This window comes from Columba livia, chromosome 2, assembly GCF_036013475.1.
Source record: "Columba livia isolate bColLiv1 breed racing homer chromosome 2, bColLiv1.pat.W.v2, whole genome shotgun sequence".
Classification (NCBI taxonomy): domain Eukaryota; kingdom Metazoa; phylum Chordata; class Aves; order Columbiformes; family Columbidae; genus Columba; species Columba livia.
Window position 1 is genome coordinate 40,307,778 of NC_088603.1, and position 24,399 is coordinate 40,332,176.

At 37.6% G+C, this 24,399-nt stretch overlaps 1 protein-coding gene across 5 annotated transcripts in view; it reads right to left on the bottom strand.

The window, feature by feature from the left end:
- The window catches only part of ZNF385D (zinc finger protein 385D), a 428,245-nt gene that overhangs the window by 164,564 nt on the left and 239,282 nt on the right, over positions 1 to 24,399 (bottom strand). The window contains exon 1 of one of the 5 annotated variants that reach the window (XM_021290320.2): positions 1,439 to 1,818. The exons of the other annotated variants lie outside the window; for them this stretch is intronic. Within the exon in view, the coding sequence (XP_021145995.2) occupies positions 1,439 to 1,460 (22 nt within the window). The 5' untranslated portion in view covers positions 1,461 to 1,818. Of the gene's footprint in view, positions 1 to 1,438; positions 1,819 to 24,399 lie in introns of those variants that run through there. 5 annotated transcript variants of the gene reach the window in all.

The following is a 24,399-nucleotide window of genomic DNA, read 5'->3' on the forward strand; positions in this document are numbered from 1 at the left end:
CTAACCCGTATAACTTCAGAAAACTGTAACTTCTAATCCTAGTCACACAGGCAATTTTCGCAAAATTGACCGTAAAAAACCAAAACGCATCTTGCATTTGCAATATTAAAGGTAGAAAAATAACCCAACAGAAATAAGCAAAAGATTAACCAAGTGCTACATTTTAATGAAGAGACTTTATCCAAATTACCTAAACCTAAAAAGATTAGCTTGCCTATTCTTTCTCAGCTGTTGGAAAATGTAGCAAAGCTAAAACATTGCAAATTTGTCTTTGAAAGGGACTCTGAACAGATCTGACAACTCAGCCAATTTGTATTTTTTCTGTTAAGACAGTTTACATCAAAATTAATTTGTTTTCATAACTGATGTTTCACTTAAAGACAACACCCTCCCCCCATATTTTTAATTTTACAAAAAAAAAATGCTTAGCATGTCATAAAGCATAGTACTTTCCTGACAGGGCTCAAGATATTACAAAAGTTCTTCTCTTAAAGCTTGAAGAGAACTCCTGATTCAATATTTAATGAAACAGAGAAAGCTGCTGAATGTCCCAGAAATCCTCCAACTCTCTGCTCTGTGTTCATCCTAAGTATTATGCAGCTAAAAATTAACACTGAGGCTAGAGGAGAATTCAAGTAGCCAAGAACAGTATTTTTTCCATTACAACACCAAATTTTCTATTTTTATTTTTTTTTGGCTATTTAGCAGCACTAACTTGCAGCATTATATTGCAACTGTATATCCCAGCCCAGTACTGCAGCACTACATTGCTTAGACATAGCTCTATGCTCCAGCATGTTTTTAGGGTATGCAGCCAGCTCAGCTGTAAGCCTAAGGAAGATTTCCATCAAGCAACAAAACTAAACTCTGCACAAATATTTAGCAGCTCTGAGACCTCTAAAGGCTTAAAATAATATGCATTTCATGGTATGCTAGGAGCCAAACCCACACCAATGATCTGCATAATGCAGAGTACTCGGCAAACACGCCACTGCAAATAAAGCATTGTTTCTCCTTTGCATCTTTGAATTCTTCAAACTAAAAGCTGAATGAAATACTAAGGCTTACTGTGCCTCCCTACCACAGACAGTGCAGCAGCAGCTCGTCCATTACATTAAGTTCGTCTGAAACTTCCCATGCCTCACAACCATTTCTCAAACCCTCTCGGCAGATGAAGCACAAGTTCATATAAAACAAACGTAGGATGAGTTCATCCTATCTAGTTTATTTTTCATGCTGCTAAAACTACGCGGTAGCCCACTCAAACAGAAAATTTCCCAGACAATGGAATCCTTTGAAACTGCACAGCCGACAGGATTCCCCAGTTGTCAGCTTTAGGTGCGTGCCAGCACGAAATGTTCTTGAATCCGAAATTTATAATAATCGCTCCTATTGATAATGTGAGCAGAAGCAGAATTACATCACAGTTAACACTTACCAAAATACATTATGTTTCTCATTAATCATGCAGTCAGGATCCCACCGCTGTGTATTCAGCATTAGCTCCCGCACAGGGCTGACATGTACAACAGAGCTCTTTCATTCTACATTATGTGGAAATTTCCCAGCACAAGAAGCGTGAGTGAGCAGTGTGCCTCCTCAGGATGAGCGCTTTGCAGGCAGTCTTATCCCTCATACAATCCCTGTCTGATTTAGTGTTTACTCCGGCTGCATGCTGCACTGCCCATTCTTACTGTAATCTGACTCCTCCTTCTGATGTCCTTGCTGTGCCTGTGACATCAGGACTAAGAGTACTACAAACAGATCTTTTTCTTTAACGGGCTGGCAACGATGTGCTCTAATACGCTGGTTAACCTAACTCTGGCACGGAGGGGAAAAATAACCTTCTAAAAACATACTTCTGTTTTCTTTTTTTTTCCCTTTCCCCCCCCCCCCCCCCCCTTTTTTTTTCCCCCCGTAGACACACTCAGTGACATAACGTGTTCAATTATATAATAGAAGGGAAAGACAAAGTCTATATTGTTAGCATATTTTTCTTTGAAGGGTAGGCTCCAGGAGAAGCTCTGAGTGCCCTGATTCCTCAGCTTCAGTGGAAGATAAAGATGCTTGGCACTTCGCAAGATCGTGTCCCCCTAGGACTTTTTTTAAATCAATAGTTCTGTTTTAAGAAATTATTTTAATCTGAATGTTGGATAATGCTCAGTCTGTTCCTATTTTTAAAAAGCAACTGACAAATCGGTAGTTCAATTTCAACAGAGCTCAACTGATTTTTTTAAACTACAATTTTTTCACATGGATAACAAAGCATGAGGACAGAAGATATACAACAGCAAGGACTTGTAATGGAGTTTACAACCTTTCACCCTCCAGGTCTCTGGCTGAGGTTGATAAGTCATTAGCAGCTGGTAGCTATTTTATTGTTCTGTGACAAATGGAGTGGTCCTAAATTTGTTATAAATAGATCCCCACACAATTCCTGCTGCTATACAAACTAGCAGCAGCTTCAGAGGACAAAAGACCAAAGAAATACTGAAATAACCTCCAACATCTACACATAGTGCTCCAGGATGGATCTGACACACACTGGCATGGCAGCGTGGTGAGGATGATGCGGTTTGTATTTATGCACATATTGTGTCTCCTACAAATCAATAGAAGACATCAGTTTCCTGCTGTCAGTCTGGCATGTATCACTGATAATACACTTAAACTAAATAAAGGTAAAAAATAATGGACAGTATGCTGAAGTGTTTATTTCATTATAATAGCATCTAACAGGATGAATGCTTTCATTCCACAGGAAAGAGGATGACAGGTATAATTCATTTAAAGCTCCACTTCTTATTTGTAAAAGCTCCACAGAGTAACTACTATTTCATGAGGTTCAATCATTTAGTGCAAAATTATCCCACCAGCACAGCAGCCAAGGAATGCTCCAATTGCAGCAGAAGAGTTAAGAGCCCTGGTGTACATCGCTGCTACTACGCATCTCTCAGCAAGAGTGCTTCACAGCATTGCTCTCACGAGGTTTCATACTACCTGTGTGAAAGTCACCAAGAATAAACACTGCCTGGGAGAACTGGGGCATGAATTTAAGTCCAGTCCCTCACTGGAAAACCCACAGTTCTTGGTTTCTGATGCCTAGCATTTCTCAGAGCCCTTTCTTATTTCAGCTGCCCCTAGGAAGAGGCACGCCTGAAATGAGAGATACATGGTACACGGATACACTCCCAAATACACTTTGCTTCACAATTAAAAAGCACAAAGTGCAGATGTGCACTTTGAGGCCATAGTGTGAGAGGGAAGGAGGTCAAGATTTCTTGTATGGTTCAAACTGACTGACTGCAACTTAAGTTGAGCAAATCCTAAATCTAGAAATCCCCGAAAGTTAAAAAAAAAAAATAAAAAGAAGTACCTGTCTACAAACCATGGCCTGCATTTCAAATAGTGGGAAATAGTGGGTTTGTACAGCAAATAGCAGAGAGTATTCATGGTACCTTCCCTTCTTCTGTTTCATCATTACATTATAACCCTTATTCACTTCTACTGTACAAGGAAGGACACTTCGCTATAGGAGAAAATACCACTCTCAAAGGCTGGTTTAAAATATATCAGCTGAGCCACTCTAACATCCCCTGAGCACTAGGTATAAACTACTATCAGGAGCTTTCTGCAGCACAAACCTTCCCTCTCCTCTCTTCACCAAGGGTAAAAGCTCAGAGAATCAATTCTCTGTGAAATCCTTCAGCTCCTTTGCAAGAACTGAAGCGCTTTTGCAGAGGTGCTGAGTGATGCCCTCTAGGAGAGTCTGTACCAGGCACAGCATTTGCCTGTTAAGCTGAGTTTACCTTATGGCAGAAAGGCTAGGGCTCATTCTGCCAGTGGTCAGACGCTGCGAGATGTAGGCTACCTCCAGGCGCAACTTTCCTCCAAGCTGATATACCTTGCTGGTTCCTGCTGTCAGCTGCCAGCCTGGGCACAGACAACTCATGACTGTGTAGATGTGCCATTAGCAGTCTGGCAGCAACCATGCTGCCTTTAAACACCCCTTCTTGAGCCAGCTGCTCTGCTACAATACCTGTACCAATTTGGTGCAGCCTGATGATAAGTCAGCTCCTCAACAGCAAAACGTCATATATATTCTTCATTACTTTGTTCTGGATGTTACCTCCACTTTTGTTTTGCACTTTAGGATGCAGAACAATCAGGACCATCCTCCTTCTTTACTGCAACTTATTTGTGTTTATACAATAAGCATACAATCAAAGTAGCAAAAGAGAAACAAGAAGTAGTATTCTTTAATTTATTTGCATTTAATCTATGGAACAAATGCAAGGGAGGAGGGAAAGTCACTGGTGGTCTCTCCTGGAAAGTTTTCACAGCCCAGACTGACACACTCCGTGCCAAATCTGCCTTCATTTACACACATACAACATTAATAAACTGCAAAAAGAAGCAGAGTTCCAGGCAAGGGACAAAGAATAAATTTCATTACCAAAGTGAGATACTGTCACTGTCAGTGAAAGCAAGGATTAGTTTAGTGATTGCAATCCTGAATTGCTGGTGCTTTAACTCAAGCACTGAGGATTTCCACGTGACTGTGGGGAAAGACAGTCAGCAGCAGCAAACACACTTGTGTGTGTCTGGAGATTTGAGTAGACTCAGTCTGGACATGCAGGATCATGCAGAATGAATGAGCAAATTGGCCCATGATGTCAGCCCATGGTGCAAACTCCCAATCATCAACAAGCCAGCACAGGCTAACCAGCATTTAGCTTGGGTATAAACACAGGTCAGCTGCACAATTATCATATTTTCATGCATGGTTCACCTATAAAAACAAAACCCCAAAAACCCTCACAATTCATCAATAGTGTAACCCTAGCATGACAAAAAGTACCTTCTGCTAAAGCATGTACCCCACACTCTTATTTCTCACAAAAGAAGTAGCTTCTGCTCCCTGAAATCCTCTTTCCCAACAACCTGCTTCTGTTTTCCCAATAGCATCTTCACCTTGATTTCATCTGTCTTTTCTACCTTGACAACCACATTTTGGTAAAGGGTTTGCCACAAAGGGCAGATTTTCAAAACACAGACTACCTCACAAGACATTACCTCCTCAGAATAAACAAAAAGCAAGCTGAGAGTACACATTTCCCAGAAGTACAGCACATATCCTACATTCTTCCAGAGCTGGGAAAGCTACAGGTTACTCCCCATGCCTGACTTGGCCTAAAGCCATAAGGCCACTTCATGAACTAGCTGTGCTATCTATGCTTTATACAGATTTTTATCTATCCACTGATTTACACAATGCCTCCATAGTAAGAATTAAAACCACCCACAGGCATGTCTGTTGCAGAGACCAATTAATATTTAATATTAATGCACCCAGTTAATTCCCCAGGATTCCTGGAAAATTCTCTTCCAGTCTTGAACTCTCCCAGGAGGCAACTAATATTAGATTTATACCCAGACTCTTACCAGTCGGCTTTGATGAATTTCAATTAGTGAGGCTGACCACAAACCTTTTCTTGCAAATGCAGAACCTTATCGAGAGACTCTTTGCTGGCGGAAAGGTAATAGTAGGCAACCAAATACACTAGTGACACAACATTTTAAGTTCATGTATCATGTGCAGTACGTTAAAAGAGCTCATACACTTCAAATGTTTCCAGATTTTCCTAAAATAAATTTCATATACTGTACAGAGACAGCTCTTAAGAATAAAAATGTATTGTGTGAACATTCATTTCTGAAAAAAAAGTGGGAAACGCAATCCAAATCACACTTGACCCACTAGTTCAACAAATGCACCCCAAAACTAAAAGATTAGTGAAGGTAAGGTAGGGCTAGAGCTTCTACATAATTTGGAAAAGTATGTATTGCAGATATTTCATTCCTACTAGTACTACAGTAACCACAATGCAGAAGTAAAAACCAGCAAACAAGACAGTTTTGTAAGGCTCCAAAAGTAACTGAAAGTGTTTCCAAGTTCATGTATTTTTGTGCCTCAAATCAAATATACTAAGTACAATGGCTAAAACTTTTGTTTGTTTTTATTTTGAAGCCATCTGGAGCAGTTTAAGACACACTACACAATAATGCACATTTTGTGATTTGTTAATAAACTCTTGAGGTTACACTGAAGGATAAGAAGGGAAGAAGCAGGTTATGTTTGTATATTTTAACTGTCCATAGAGACTGATCTTTGGTTTTGCACGTTCACCACCAGCTAAAACTACCAAATGTGTTTTTTACCCTTGACTCAGAAGTGTCACTTCTGGAAATCTGCAATATTTGTCACCATGAATACCATTTAACTGCAGCAGTACCCAAAGGAACTCTGTACTGCCACAGGTGAATACAACTGGAGGAACTTAATTAATCTTCTGTCACTTCCATGATGCTTTTCATTAGTTTAGCTGCTATCTGATCAACTGCTCCACTCTCTATTGCAAACGGCTAACCAGAACCTCCTGTTAAAGCATTTTCGAGAGGTAAACAAAGCCTCACCTTTGATTCTGAGAGCCTTTACAAATCTTTGCTCTGCAGACTTTATCAGTTCAGTAACCATACTTGCAACACTGTTCTTCCTAAGCAACTGGGATTTTCTACATACGAGGCTCAAGAAATATAAATAACAACAACGTGGTTTTGTAAGCTTAAAGCTAGTCCTGCTAGGATTTTATAGTTTGAATACAGATGACATGGCAATTGAAAGGGCATATTTTTCTGAATTTCCTTCTCAAGGATATGGACAGTTACTACACAAACAAACACAATGCTGCCAACATAAAACCAAACTGACATTTTAGGCACTATTGCTGCTTATTGTTTTACTAAATGTCCACTCCTGTCATATTTTGCTTCTACACATGTGACAAGATTTCAGATAATGAGCCTGAATGAATACACAACTGGTGCAGAAGCTTATTTGACTACGTATATTGATAATAATTTTAAAGAGAAGGATGGTCTTAAAAGCGAACAAGACCAAGAAGCCTGTCTGAGTCCACGTCAAAGATGTTTTTTCACACACACAAAGAATCTATTATTTTTTTCAGTCAAAGAATGAAAACTGGAACTCCAATGTGCACAGCCCTTGCTTTCTCTGTCTTTTCCTTGTAATTTTATTTCTGTACTGCATTCAGTAAAATTTGTCTAACTAACATGTGCGTTTGGAATATATCACAACTACATAATCCACCCCTACCCTTGGTAAGGTGAAGAAATTAGTCAGTGTTTCACTTTTTTGGTCCATCTTTCCAATATACTCTACAATTTTGCAATGAACTTTTAGAATTCATCACCAAATCCTGGCATTGTATCCTCACAACTTATAAATTTAAATGTATAAATCCAGATGTTGCACTGAGAAATTCTATACAGCTTTCACACTCCAGGTTTTTTTTTTGCACTGTAATATACAGGATGCAATATGATCAAGAGTCCAACCCACATTTTGCATTTCTGATTGTAATATCATGAATTAGTTAAATTTGGTGTGCAGAGGAACTGTCAATTAATCCTTTATATTAATCAGATGTCTACATACCTTATACTGTATAATGTATAATGCATTTATTTAAAAGAAAACAGTACCTCAAACTATCCATGTCTATTATGCCTAAAAACATCTCTATCAATCAAAAGACAAGTCTTAAGTAAGAAAACCAGGTATTACATGGTGAAACTGTCTGTTTATACTGCCCCTTTTAACTGTCTGTTTATTTTGGGTTAAACTACAATAACTAAAATTTATTGCACTATTAGAGACTTCCAGAAATGATAGCAATGTGATTATTACGTAGGTATCAGTTACATTTCAATATCAGCAAATCATTAGCACTCCTGTTCTCTGTGGTTCCACGTGGCTGGTTTCAGGGTTTTTTTTGAGGGGGTGTTGTGGATGGGGGTGTTTGTTTGTTTGCTCAGTGGTTCTGTTTTTATTTGTTTTGTTGTTTGATTTTTTTAGTTGGTTGGGTTTTTGTTATTGTTGTTGTTTTTCCTTCATGATGGTGCATCAATGAAATGGGGATGTCCTCAAAAAATATTTTATGACTCTTCTGCAAAAGTTATATAGGCCTAATGATTTTGAATAGTTTTTAGTCCAAGTAGCTGCTGCTTGACATCTTCTTTTCTTCCAGGCATCTTGGAAAGTGCCTCAGCACACTCATGACATGAGGACAGTATAAAGCATTTTTCAAAATACAGAATAAAAAATATTTAACACTTATGGCTCTTTCAAATCACTCATAACAATCTTACTATCTCCATCTAGTGGCTTATACTATTAGGATTTTTGTCCTCAATACACTAAAAACTTCTTGTCCTTTGCCTTGGCAACCACAGATTTTTCATTTCCTGTTTTTAGCTTTCTGTATAAATTCTCCATATCCTTACTTCTAATTTATATTGATTATTGTCCTTTTCTTCTTTTATCATTTTGTTCGAAGTTGCCTTTTAATTTCTAGTTGCTGTCTTCATTTGTGGCTGAAGCAGAAAATAATTTTAGTCAAAGTTTTCCACATTCTGAACATGAAATGACTTTTGTTAGTGATCTGGTGATCTGTAGTTATTTAAGCAAGTGTCAGATTTTTTTCCAAGTCTTTCTATCTTTTTCTTCTCAAACAGTTCTGCTCCTAATTTGCTCCTAATTAGTTCCTCCTAATTGTTTGAAGCACAAGATATGTAAAGCATTTTATCTGTATTCTGTTTGCTCCTATAGAATATAACCAAATCAATTTCCACACCCTTAATTCCCTAAATGGAAAAAAAAACAAGATATGGGCATGAAACAATATTCCTTCATTTTCTTGATGCTGTATAGAGCTGTTCCAAAATGAGAAGGAAAAAAAAAAGTAGCAACGCAGTATGATTCTACATTTCCCAGTGATTATGAAGGCGCTGAGCTGTGATCTCAATATATCACTGCAAGAGGAAAATGCTGGCAGATGCAGTCCTGATGTGATGGGTGCAGAGCAGTCTGTTTTTCTATACTGGGTCAATCAATAGAGCAAAGCTGCAGCATAGACCTCCAGCAGGAAGAAGGGACGCCAACACTGCCAGCTGCACGGCACTACAACTTCTCTGCATCATTGGAGAGCTGAGATACTTTGCAGCATCACCTGAAACACCTGCAAGGTGCCAGCGCTGTGTTTAAAACTAAGAACAGGCAGGAGCTTAAGGCACATCCAGCTTTACCTGCCTAAAATGATGCATCTCAACTACACCAGCAAGTGCTCCAGGTGCCTCCTGGGGCAACTCATCCCATGGTAGATTCTTGTCTGAGAGGAAGATGACCAGTCCCCCTCTGCAGGCACTTGCATTCCACTGACCTGCCAAGGGGTATCAACATTTAACTCAGGTTAGACAATAAACTTTTAGGCAGTTACAATCAGGCACGAGAAATTTCATCTCCAATGACTATAAAACAGTTTAACTAATCTCATAGAAAACATACATGATGTGTTTGAATTCCTTTTTCATATCCAAGGAGAAATTATTTCGGACAACTTGTTGCTACCAAAGGAAAGGCTAGCCAAAGGTAGGTAAGCTGCAGCCTATCAGAGACTGCCATGCAAAAAGGGGAGGGGGACAAAATACAAGCAGACAAGGCACTAATTTGAGGATATAAAACAATGAAATTACAGCATAGTGTTCAACATTTTATTATATAGGTTTGAAAAATTAATATTATTTTATTCACATCAGTGCTGAATTTGATTCGCAGGTCCATGTGTAATCATTTTGCAGTTCCACACACAGAAGCTTCACAACTGAGTGTAAAACATGAATTGTCATGAAGCAAAAATATCAGTGATATTTATTTTTCCCACAGCAGATCTCACTGTAGGTGGGATTTGACTCAGAGACTGACACGTAAGTTTTTATGTGTATACATGGGTGCCTACATGCGAGTTGTACATCTAATTTCCCACCACAGTCAATAGAGGTCAAACTGATGCTGTCAACAAAGTCAGAAGAGGAAGAAAATACCAACTTTGGCTGGCCAAGTAGCTCTCCAAGCTCCATTAACTATATTGACTAGAATTTTCACTGATCAAAACAGGAACTTAGACACCTAGTTCTCTCATACATACATATACATATGCACCTAACATTACATACTCTGAGAAATGTGAGCTGAATCCCAGCCAAGGATTCCAAACCTCTTAAAAGATCCGTGATCCCTGCAGATCACTCATACCCACTAAAACCTAACTCCACCTGGGATCATCACAGCAACTACCAACTGTGCTCAGCAGCAAAAGAGCAGCAATTTAGAACAGAACATGAAGAACACCTGCAAGTGAAACCAGCATGAAATTTATACAAGAAAAAAGGAATTATCTTCTAGGGAACTAACTATAACATTAGCTTACCAAGTTCTTGAGAAGATTTCCTGGGATCTTAAATGATCACACAGTGCTTCAATATATGAAAAAAAAACCCAAAACCACAAAAAAAAACAAAGATCAAAAATATTTGTCTTTGTGCACAGAAGAAAGAACCACACTTGAATGACCAAGCTGGTATCCTACAATAACCACATTCCATTAAAATCCTTGTAGATTAATTTATGCTATTCATGCTAACCTGTAAGACAAAATGGGAGCATGTCACGAAGTGGCGGAGCATACAGACATTTATTGCTAATACTGAAAAGAAAAAAAGATTTTAAAATCACCCAGAAACAGTTTATTTCTTTCAAATTTCTTTTTTTTCCTCTCAGAAGAAGGGGGTGGGTCAGTGGGAAATGTTACTGTTTTTTTTATCACTCTGCCAATAGAGTTCAAATACCTTCCTACCTGGTTTATAAAAATTAACAGTAAAAGGAGAGTTTTCATCTCTGTTCCTACCTTTTGATCTTATTGACAGAGCCTCCTGCCATTCTAATTCAGAAAGACAAGTACAGCAAAAAACTCCTGTCTGTATCTGTTCCTGACTTTCTTGTTACATCTTTTTTCCTGTACAGTTTCCTTTTGATCTGACATACCTCTGAATTTAATTATCGGGTTTGAAAACACCCTGCCATAATAGCAGTCTATAAGTAATTCTGTCCATTTCCCACTGCTGAATGAAAGAAATAAAAAACAAAACCAGTATCCTAAAGCCAAACTCTTTCATCAATATGCACTTTCCATTGTCCATCTCAATACAAATACTTCACAGTTGTATTTATGCAAAAATAATTAGGGAATTAATAATTTTGAAACACGATTGCCTAAGAGTACTGCTGCTATTTTAAGATAATTTAGTGACTTGATTTTTAGTCAGTTTGCCACTCAGTGCCTCTAATAATAAGCCCACTTACTCTTTGTGCCTAAATACAGATGTAGAAACAAAAAATACAGGATGAATTCCTTACTTCACAGGATTTTTTCTTCTTTGCACTGTATAGATGAATGCTATCCCACAGACGAAGGTGTACATTATAGCTTAACTTCATATTACTATAAAGCATTAACAACTGAAAAAATTTCAGCTAGGTTTGAAAGCCCCAGTCATATCTTTCCAACACTCTGTAGATACAACGGTTCCAAGCATACTGACTGCCTATGAATTTGACTTGGACAGAAAGACCATGTTACTGCCAACATCATCTCAGCTTTGGGGTGTTAGAGGAGGAAAAATTGGCTGTAGAGGTCTGCACCTCTACAGCATTGAGTAATGCTCTGCAGATAGCAGAACAGAAGATGAGTTTTTCATGAAGATGCATGGTGGTGTGCTGGACTGCTACACTCACTTCATGTGCAGACCTTCTGCTTTCTCTTTTTGTACAAAAGTGACTGCCATTTCATGAACATTTATGTCCTGACTGCTCACACTGAGTGGACTGCAATGTAAAAGTGACTTTGAGCTCATCTGTGCGTTCCAGTGATTTGGCAGTTTAGTTTTGTGCAATAGAAAACTGTACCACTGACAGAAAAGCTTTAAAGGAAAATAAGCATAACAAATAGAAGGCCCATTTCACCCAAAAGTCTGCAGTGCCTGCTTTATCGTGCTAATTTATCATATTCTATAAGATCTTGATAGTTTTTGTACTGATACACTTTTCATTACTTATCTACCACTTCCTTCCATGATCACTGTCCACCAGAGCATTTAATCAAGTAATTAGCTTTACCAAGAGTAACTCTCTACATATTAAAATCCCCTGGACCATGTTTCATCTTCATTTACATATTTTAAAGCCAATAAGTTTAAGAACAAATTCAGGAAGTACTATGCATGAGTAGAGCAATGTTGCACAAAGCATGAACACACGTATTAATATTTGTCCATGCGCAAATACATATGCATGTAGTGTAAGTTGGCAACGCTAGATGCTTTCCCAGATGTGTAATTAACTTGCTGCACAGGTAAACAGACACATTAGGATGCCTGTTTTCCCTCCTTTCTTTCTCATTCATGTTCAACAGGATCATCTTTTTTCCATCATTGCATATGAGGCCAACTGAATTTTAGAATTACGAGTGATGAAATTTTCACTCTATTGTATTATTTTTTGCTTTCTGTTCAGTACCCCAGAGACATTTGGTTAGAATGAGGAAGAAGTTAAATTATAATGGTCAAAATTTTAATAGGTTACAGTGTGCGTTAGGAATTGTCCTTAGTAAAGTCCTAGTGGATTCCTGCTCTTTGCTGCTGGGCATAAAAATTTGTCATGTCTGATTACACCTCCGCTTTCTGGGCCTCATAACTGTTCTAGTCAGGTTAGAAACCTCTTTTTTCCCCATCTATGTTGAATATCTCAGCCAATGCATAGGGGAAGGATAAGGATGAACCATAGTTTTAGTCAAGGTCCTTGGAGAGGCTCTTCCATTGCGTATAAGAAGTCCAGTGGAGCCACCTGAGGCTACTGTTTGTTCTTCCTGGGATAAAAATGCAAGTACACTGTAAAAATACAATTCCTGACTGAGAAACTTTACCATAAAATTGGTGCATAGGTTCCTGCTAATAGGCATTTTTTGATAAATAATAAGCCAGTGTGTGTGAGTTATTCTTCAGTGCCAGGCTGGGCACAGTGAAGGCAAGCAAAATACACTGCTATTTTTTTTTTTTTTTCCTTCCTTTAATTATTTATTTATTGGCAGATAAATTTAAACCGAAAAAATCACAGAAGAGCACAGTTTAGAGGCTTTCAGGTAGAATTTTTTGATGAGTGCTTTCAGGGTTTTTTGAAAGAAAATTATAGACAGCACTACCTAGCAATATACAAATAGCAAACTTAAAGAAACAGATTGTTCTTTATACATGATGTGACTACATAATATGATTTTCCATTTGAGAAGCAGTTGGACCAGTGTTTTGGTCCTGTTGTTGCACATACTACGGATTTAATAATTTATCTGCTACAATTTTTTGCCCTTGTGTGAAGAGTAATTTTAAACTTTTCATAGAATGTTTTCTAAGGGAAGGTCAGGTCTGAGAGGCTACTAATGGATTAGCCTTTGATCTTTTTCTCTTGACTTATGTGCATTCAAGCCTGCTAGAAGATTTTGTAAAATGACAAATACAGGAGTGATGGACTGAACAAGAAACACCAAGGACACCAGAGGAGGTGTATCAGTTTTTACCTAAAAAAAATAAAAAAAAAAATTTAATGTATGGAACTTTGAGAAAGGCAGATGTTAAGTACCACTACTATACATATGTACATATTTTTAAACGTATCAGAGATACCAAATTGTGAGATAATGAGAGCATATTACATGAGTCATCAGAGCATGTACATTCCAAGGGAGGCATAATTAGTCATTTCTGATGACTGGCTAAATACTATAAATACCACTTCACTCTCAATCACCATGAAGTTCTCAGGAATAAATAAAACCTTTCAAGAGCAGCAGTGTGACTATAAAGTCTCCCCAGTAGGAAGCATCGCTATCCAAATAGTTCTCTCCCTTTTTAATCCCAGTTAAAGACCCTTTCAACTCAGCAAGCTAAATGACCCTTGCTCATCAACAGCAAAACATTGGCACCTTTTGAGATGCCCCCCACCAGTGCCAAGACACGCTACACAGAATTAATCTTTCTGTACCCTGACTGATGAAGTCCTAGTTTACCAGACTTGAGGTGCTCATAACACAAAAGGATCAAAGGACCTTAACGTTTATGATATAATATTAATGTTTTTGTAAGAGCTGTTGCATTTTAAACTAGCTGATCTTACACAATGGGAAACAGTACATCCCTGTTTTGCAGATGAAATGTGGGTTTGAAATATAATTAGAAAGGTTAGAGACAGAAAAAAAGCTGAATCCCTGGAGGTCTTGACTTCGGGGCAGCATTCAGCTCTCACTGTCCCCATCACATAAACAATAAAACCAACAGTGAGAAAGCGATGTACACAAAACTTGTACTCACCACCCATATTGCTGAAAGAATATAAAGAAAATGGTTTACTATGTTATAAGAAAGCACTGACTCACGTTTTCCTTCCACTGTGTTCACTTACGTGTTTGGGCTTTTGGGTTTGTGGTGCCTTTTTTTTTTTTCCCCACAGAACAGAAAAGGATTATTTTTCGCTGATATAACTTCAGTGAGAGTATGGAAGTTACACTGGGGTAAAAGTCACCTAAATTGTTTCAAGAGGAGGTTGTGCTGCTAATAATGGAAATGGTCTTCTTTTCATGATGTCACTACTGAGTACTTTTCAAAAAAAGGCTTGCAAACAATTGCTTTCAGCTTTCAAACGTAATTTTATAATACTCTTGTGGCCTTCAAACATGCTACATTTTCATCCTTATCACCACATTAAATCACATGGCCAATAATGTCTTTGGGACAAATCTGAATTCTTCAGGCTTGAATTTAATTACATTATGTAAACTAGAAAATGTCTTCAGTGTGTTTTGAGGGAATAGCTTATCTTGACAATTGTTAAATTCTGTTTTGTCTAAAATATTTGCATTTTGATAACTTCATTCTGCTGCATACAGCACTTATTGATCTTTCTCAGAAATCCATTTTCAATATAGTGAATTGTATTTATTTTTTGTAAAGCGTCAACTGGAGCATATTCTTATACAGCACTTAAGGAAAAAATAAATTGTTTTTTGAGAGCACCAGTATTTTCTTTTATAGCAATTATAAGACAGGGAAATGCATCCCTATGCATTTTTTTCTCTGGACACAGTACTTTAGTTTTCACCCTGGAATATGGCAATATTACCTTAGTTAATTTTTTTCAAAGTAGAAATACAGTTATGTGGCATGCAATCTATGTGTGGAAGTTTTTTTCTTTCTGTATTTTGACTAATTTACTACCTGATTTGACTCATTCAGTATGTTTCATCCTTGTGGGTCTGATTGTTCTGTAGGGTTTTTTAACAGTAATTACTGGAGCTCTCTATGTACTTTATCTTATGATCATAGAATCACAGAATAGTTTGTGTTGGAAAGGACCTTAAGGATTATTTCTCCCCCTTCTTCTGAATCTTCAACCCTCCCATCATTCTCCCTTGTCTCTCACACTTATGGCAGTGATAACTGCATTTTCAGATACAATCAAGGATATTTTTTTCTTTTGTATTTATTTTACAGAACACATCTAAATGTGGAAGCATTTTACAGCCAATCAAGCCAAGTCTGCCTTCCACCTGTACTTGAATGAAGCTCCTGAAATGCATGAAATACCAACTGTAATTAGGAGGATCATAAGAAAATATTGCATAGATTTTCATCATCTAACAAAAAAATACATACATATAACAAAGGCACACCAATTTTCGTACCCTTTCTATTTCTTAAACTTTAGGAAACCAGATCAGCATGTGAAAAATCTCACTCCACAGCTTGATGTTAGCAAATGAGTAAGACACTGTTTCCAGAATGCAGTCTCCATGGCCAACCGTTCTGTAAACATCCAGCAAGTCTAAGCAGAAACATTGCCATTAAAAGATTTCCTTCATAACCATTTATCAAGGTCTGGCTCAAAAGTGTATTATAGCAAGTAATAGCATCCTGCTAATATCTTGGCTCTTTTTCTGAAGATAATAAATCTCCCCCTCCATAACCATGCTAAATTCCCCTATCAGATTCACTGGTAGGGTGGATCTCTGATAAACAACAGAAATGAAGGATTATTGCAGTCACAGTGTGGAAATTTTGATCAGCTGGATATTCCCATGCAGTAAATAGCGTTCAGCTGCACACCACATCTGCTTTGGCACAAACGTGTCCAAAAAAGGGATATGGGTTTGGCCAAAAAGGGCACTTTTTACACAATTTTGGATTCTACTACATTTCCAACAGTTAAAGTACAGGCCAGACAGTTTTGGAAGCTTTCTCAGCTGTGGAGTATACAGATGAGCAACCATATCAGTTAGTTTAAAAACAGACCTCATTGCAAATATTGACATTCAAGTATTATATATGCTTTCGGGATTTGAGTTCTTTAATGAAGTGTTTGATACTTTAAAAGATAATCCAGACTTCCACAGGTTTCAACCAAGTTAAAGGAAAACAGGGTCTCTTATCACCGTCCTTAGTTTCCACACAACATAAAACAAACAAAAAAACCACCACACACACAGAAAAAAACAACACTCCCTAAAATCCTGCCCCCAAGCCCCAGACAACCTCCCCAAACACAAACAAAACCAAAAACCAACCAACCAAACAAAAAAAAACAAAAACCCAAAACAAAACAAACCCCAAACCAAACAAAACCAAACAAAAACAAACAAAAAATGAACAAAACCAAAACAAACAAAAACCCAAAACCAAACAAAAGCCCAAAGCAAAACCAAATAAAAACCAACCAAACCAAACAAAAATCAGAAACAACAAAAAAAAAACCAAAACAAAACAAAATAGAATCATGCACAACAATTTTAAAAAATGAAAATAACTTTGATGTTATTATTTTTTTTTTTTTTTAAGTTTTGTACTTATGTTAAAACCTGCATTTTGTTTTGTTTTGTTTTGCTGTATTAGGTCATCTTACAGAAGATACAGAATAAAGTAAGCAACTGGCATGGCTATTATTTGAAAAGGAGAGAAGAATTTCAGTTTTCTGCCAGAATATGCTGTAAAGAAATATGCCACAGGTTTGCTTTTGGGCAACTGTCTGGCTACAAGTGCTTCCAACAATAAGCATGCATAGTTCTATAATTTTAAGAGTACATAAAATGTAAGCATACATGAAGGCATGAAACCCCTTGGTTCCACTTTCTTCAGGAACCTGACCACTTAACTTTTGTTAACAGCCACAAAAATTGCCCAGGTGGCATATATCAGCTTAGCAACTCTCTTTGCACCCGGATAGTTGCCATCTAAATAAGATAAAATTCTTTGTCAGTGTTGGCCTTCGTCCTTGAAATCTGTAAAGAGAGAGAGCTGATGGCAAACATAAAATGACATGTAACATCTAAGTTATGCGTTTCTGTTGAATAGCTCTCATATTTGGAAACTAGTCACAGCACTGAGTTACAGATTTTCAGCCACGATCAGACACTCTGTATGTAAGTGCGGCTCATACAACCTTATAAATCTGGATCAGGAACAAAATCCTCTGAACAACATCTGCTGCCTCTGTTGAATCATCTCATGTCAGGTACTACAACTCATGACCACAGTGGTGACTCAGGCTGACACATGGACTGCATTAGCTCCAATGAAAATATGAAAAAATAAGCTTCTGACAAACTTCTTTGAACTAAAAGGAAACCATACACACACACAAAAGCCAGACTTGGAACAAACACCTCATACAGTCATACCTATTTTGTTATTCAATGTTACCACTAAAACAATAGTCCACAAAATGGATAGACACAGTTCTTGAGGGTGCATGTATAATAACTTTCTTTCAAAGCAATGTAATAATTTCATTCGCCTGAAGCACACCTTACATGTGAACATAGGAAAGGCTACATCTGCAGGTTCATGCACTCCAGTGTGTACATTAGAATACCAACAGCCAGCCTTAGGTGTTCTCACTGTCTGAGCTAACCTGCTGGATTTCCCTTATTGTCAACAGAGACCAGAGGTGCTCTTTCAACTACACCAGCTCAGGTTACAGCAGACTCTAAAACAGGTATGATCAACCCTTCCTTGGCAGTATCTAGTTTGATTTTGTTCCCCCTCCCAGGTCAAAGAAGGAATAAACAACTACGTTGTTTGTGCTTCTGAAATGTGGAAGCCTAAATATCCATACAAATCAACTTGCCCATCCTGTGAATATTGGACCAGTGCAGGAAAATCAGCTTTCAAGAAAAAGTTATGCAAATAAGTTCTTCACTTAAGCTTACTCAAATGTAAAGATTAACCCAACTGCTAGTGGATTTGTTTTGTCTACCACCTCTAGCTATCTTGTGGACAAATATTTTTGCCATCCTCTATTAAAAGGGGAAAAAAATGTAAATATTATTCAACTTCCCTGTCACTGGATCTATTTCTCTAAAAACCAGCAATTTATTCTACATTTATACTATGCTCCCAATGGTGAAGAGAGAAATGGAAGAATCATAGAATGTACTGAGATGAAAGGGACCCACAAGGATCATTGAGTCCAACTCCTGTCCCTGCATATGACAACCCCACACTTCACACCATGTGTCTGAGGGTGTTGTCCAAATGCTTCTTGAACACTGTCAGGCTTGAGGCCATGACTACCTCCCTTGGGGATCCTGTTCCAGTGTTCCACCACCCTCTGGGTGAAGAACCTTTTCCTGATGTACAACCTAAACCTCCTCTGGCACATCGTCCTGCCATTCCCTTGGGTTCTGTCATTGGTCACTAAAGAGAAGAGTTGAGCCCCTGCTCCTCCTCCTCCCATTGTGAGGAAGCTGTAGACTGTGATGAGGCCTCCCCTTAGTTTCCTCTTCTCCAAGCTGAACAAATAAAGTAACTTTAGCCGCTCCTCATACAGATACCCCTCCAAACCCTTCACCAAGAACTACTTCATCGCTATACATCAAGAACTGCTGCCCTTTCAAATTTTCAGAACAGCTGAAGCCATGCCATTCTGTGATCTGCCCCTCTACTTCACAAGCACTCTCCAAGAGCATGGTATAAAAAATAACTTAAGGTATGTAACAAAGAACAAAATGGAGTGCAACCTATAGTCAAGAACTTGTCAGAAGTAATTGCACAAAGAAGTCAGGAACGCTCACATAGATGGCTTTTATCCTGATTTTCTACAAACACAAAGCTGATTAGCTCGAGCTTGATACAGTAGTACATGTACCAAGTAGCAACAATATTGCCATTAGCAACAGCAAATGACTTGTGCAAGATATGGAAAAATTTGCAGGGATAAACTGCGATATGGATCCAAACATAATGTACTTGAAAGCAGTGAAATCAACAATTGCAAGGCATATCTGCCTAAACATGGCCACTGAGTGGGATAAACATCTATCACAGTCTGCTGCAGAAATGTGGGGAGCCAACACAGTAATCCATAGACCTGCCCTGCAACAGGATCGGACAAAGGGAGAAAAAAAAAAAAAAAACAACAACAACAAACCCACTTTTGTATTGTTTTGGAAGAGGCAGAAAAGACAACCATTTATTAAACACAAGCACATATGAGAGAGCCTCCAGAGATCAGATTTATAATAATTACTACCTCTGCTGGTACCTTTCTTACCTTTTAAACTTTGAAGAAAAGGATGTGGGTGAAGGTCAATCACAAGAAAACATTTGTCATCCTAAAGGCTCTCCTCCATTTCTATAAAATAATTTCTCTTCTAATACATTGCAAAGCAATGGACTTCAGCTTTCAAATTATGCTCTGTTAAAATGAATCATACTGGAAAAGTGCACTCTCATTTTCACCCCTTTCAGGTCAGTAACCATTGTTCCTTCAACTATTTCATTTATGTGATTTTTTGTTTTGTGTTCAAGTGAAAAAAACAAAAACAAAAACCAAAACCCCTCCAAACCAAATGCCTGGGGACAAGTAAGTGAAATATCGTACAGTAAAACTGAGCAGCCTCCTCCTGTTATGCTTGCCTTCTATCACAAGCTATGTGGTAGGATCCAGTCAGGACTGCACTGGCCATTTGCTCCTGCTGGTATGATTTTTATTGGCCTTTAGTCTTCTGCCTGAGGGAAGGTGTCTCCTAGGGAATATGCCTCACAAAATATTACTTTATGTTCAGTTTACCATGCATAAATTACACTCAGGTAGACAAATGCCACACTTGCTCTGGGAGGCCAATTTAAAATTTCCTGGTTTTACTTCCCATTCCCAATACAAGAGTAATGCTGACACCACATCACATTTCCCTGTGCTGGATGCAGTCCCTGAAAGGACAGCCATTTTAAATTGGCAGAAGCTAAATGATTAATACAGTATTGATTGCAAGGAATTTTGCAAGTAGAGAGTTGCCAAGCCATTGGCTGCCATACCTTATGAAGTCTGCTCTCTGACAGATTCATTTGATGCCTCATACACATAAACTATCTCATACATTCTTAAACAAAATTTAATGTATATTCTTCAGACAGAAAAAGTTACTGAGAATAAAATGTGTGGCCATCAAAAGAAATACTTTTTTCCTATGCTGGAATTTCTCATGTAAGTATATATTAACTTGCATTCTGCATACATGGCTACACATTTAGAGTTCATTAGCTTTATATGTAATGCCCTTCTATTCATAAAACCATGCAAGAATTCAATACAAATACAGTTTTGTGTGTAAGTCTAAGCCACCTGTAACCCATCTAGAATTTAAAACCACCTTTGTATTTCCATGTGATATCGCTGAGCCAGATTATGCAAACCATTTTAGTGCAGCTTTAAGAATGTGTCTTAACCATGTTGATAACCATTAAAGAATATAATCTGAAGTGGCTGCTGCATTACAAGCCACAATAATTTCTGGCAATTCTTCTGTTGCTGCTTATATACAACCATCATTAGTTTTAAACATGCTCTTTCTTTAGAAGGGAAGAGTAAAAACAAAAAATAAGAAAAAGAAGCGTTAGATCAAACACTTTTTAAATTTCACTTCTAACCTAAGGCCACCACGAAAGCCCCAGCCAGCTTTAAAGCCTTAACCTAGGGCACATCATCTTTTACCCCACTGAAAGTTCGATTTGAGGACACGGATTTGAAGGAAATTTTCAAGGCCATTTTCTATATCTGAGAAGTTAAAGCAGTTCCTGAAATAATTTGATTGACATGCATAGACTGAAAATATAGATTGTAGGCAAGTCTTATAGAATACATTTTTGCCTCTAGCAGACATTATAGACCTCACTATGGATTTATCAGGATTACCAGACTAATTTAGTGGGCAATCTATATTTTTTGTACAGGTGCTTATCAGTGTGGCATAAGAATATTATCACTTAATGCAGTGTGGGTATTAACAGCTAGCAGCTTCATAGACTATATTTTTCTAGTATCAGGTTGGCTTTTTTAATTGTTATTTTAAACAAAGACAAAAAATATCACTTGTAGCACAAATTTCTCAACTATAAAGTTGTCGCTAGTTTCCCTGGAATCCATTTTCCAGAGAATGGCAATTATTTTCAACACTGTTTCTCCAGTTCCTGCTTTTTATCTGATACACTCACAGTGATTAATATAAAGTTTCAAGCAACAGACACGCAGAGCTAAAACAAAGCTCACAGTGGATTTCTTGGTGCATAATTCAGCCAAGTTTAAGCATTTCCTTGTGGAGTCATTAATAATCAATGCCTCTGCTGATGCATTGATATTTATCTCTGCTGTCTGATATAATTTTTCCATACAGCATGTCATGAGTTTCTTCAGAGAACAGGGAGAGATTAATTTCAATTTATAAGAAATTCTTAAAGTGTAATGCATCTTATAGCCACATAACTCCTAGCTGAGTTCTTAAAATTTAAGAGCCCAAGTATCTGCTTCTTTATTCAGTTTTTCAGAACTGCAACTCCATTGGTTTCCATCAATGGCACTATGCTTTTATATATGTATATATACATATATACACATCTATTCTTAAATGGGAAGCATGAAGGTAACACCACTGTTCTTATTCATTAAAATGACTTAACTAATCTTCCATTGGTGGTGCATTAGATTATGAATCAAAAGTCTCACTTAAAAAAAATGTAGTGTCTGGCTATTAGTCATGTTTTAATGCTTAAGTGTGAAAGTCTGCACTTCAACTGATGTCTTAAAGCCATACATCTACTTTCAGTCAATATATTATCTCAGAATAAAGGTAATTTGTTGGGGAAAGAGGAGGAAAAAAAAAATAAAGAAAGAAAGACAAAGAAAAACACAACACCCTTTAAAATGTGTCCAATTGTGCAATAGTGGTGTTCTGGAACAGTACTGCACTAGCTGTGACAGAATAATAAGGCTATTTATATCTTTAGTGCTTGATAACTCACAAAACTAAGTTACATCTAAGTAATTTTGGGGGCATTAAAGCTTTTCAGCATCTGCAGAATAAAAGTATGCTAATGAACTAAACAATTTTTTGTATACATAAATGAACGTTATCTTTCAAACCAGAACCAAATTCCCTAGCTAAATCTCTGAATATAATTTCCTGAGCTTGTGTGAAGTACTCCTTTATGTATGATTATTATTTTAGTAGCTCTGCTAAAAAAGTAAATCTCTTACATTCATTAAAAACTAATAGTTGCCTTTTAAGCACATTAGTGAAAATATATTTATCCCTATCAGAAGGAATCAGGCTATGCTTTTCTGACTTTCATGATCAGAAAATAGTCTCATTGGTCTTTTTTTTTCCAGATGTTTTGTTTACTCAGTTATATTTTAAAAATTAAAGCTAAAAGTAACTGTAATATGTAAATTAAACTCCATGTACTATTACCCATGAATCTACAACAAGCTAAGCTTTTAACAGAATTTTGTATTTATTACTTTTTAAAGAAAAAGAAGGAAAAAAACCGTGGTTATTCTTACCAAATACACATAGGTTATGATACAAATGGTCATTATATTCAGCTAGAAAATATTATTATCCTCAGCATTTCTTTCTTGACTTCTATCTTTCCAATCTACCCAACATTTAGCAACAAGCCCAAAGCAGCAAAATACCTCCCTACCTCAAGAACATCAGGAATGGGTTTAATACACCTCTATGAAACAAGAAAGTAAAGTACAGATGGACCACAATCTATCTTCCACTACAGCAGATATTTTACACATGAACAGAGAGGAAATACATAATATAAATAAATTGCTAAAGGAGTCTGCCTATATGAAAGAATCAGCTTGAAGAAAAATATTAATTTAGGTATTTTGATAATCAGATACAAGGTATGGTAAGGCATTGTTCTGACTACCTGAGCTGCTGCATTCCAGACATTCAGGAGGAGTTTTCTTTAGATACTATCACTTGTGAAAACTGAAAGTTGACAATTTCTTAGTGACTTTTTTTTTCTCAAACTAAATTCTGCCCTGCTAATCAGATATGAGCTGTGTGAACAGACCTACTGTGCATTAGCCCTCACAACACAAGGTAATGGCATCCAAAACCGGCCGCATACATTGGAAACATCAGTGGTTTAGGTGAATATATACAGCTAGGATGGCAGGAAGCCCTGCAACTAGCAGAAGTTTCGAAATTAAAACTTCTAGTTTGATGCCTGGATTATTCATATCCTGCGTGATCTCTGTGAAAAACTATAGACATGGCAGAGACTGTAGAATTAATAGAATGGTGATTTTAGAAGACTGATGGCAGTCTTGTAAAACTGTTGAAGGGGAAGTCACCAAAGCCAGAGGAATGAGCAAATGAGGCACAGGAATAATCTGGGAGCAGTCAGGGAAGGGAAGAGTGGTGCATCCTCTGATGAGCAGCATGAGAGATGTTACAAGCACCAAAAGCTGAGGGCACAGGGACTTCCATTTCTGATAAACCGGTAGAAAATTCTTACTATGACATCTGCTGGGAGCAGCCTGGGACAAGGAAAGTACCTCCCTTACACAACTGGCTTCAGGCTCCTGCTGTGAGGTTTAGTGTCCCACAAAGGGGTGCCTGACAGTTGTACTGCCCCCGTCGGCTTAAGGTGCAGATTTACCTCAACAACCCTCAGCAATGCAAAGGAAATTATTTCACCACTGAAAAAACCTAAGGCTACACGAGTTATTACTTCCCCATGTTACAGTTGTTGGTTCTTTTTTTTTTTTCCCTAATTTGGCAATCAAGACTGTAAACTTCTGTTTTGCCTGAATTCACAAGATACGCTTTTTTATCCTATAAAGCCTGATTCATGTGAAAAATGAATATTTCTCAGCTGACAGATACAAGGCACATTAACCGGGTCCACTGTTTCCTGAGAAGCAGAGAGTTGTGGACACACAAACCCACAAGAGCCTGCAAACAAGTCTGAAAGTCTCAGGAACTGAAATATGCTTTCTGTCAAGCTGCAAGAATTAGTTTGCAGATTGATTTATCAAGCTCCAATGAAAGACTCCCCTGCCAGGTATAGCTCTGTCCCTTT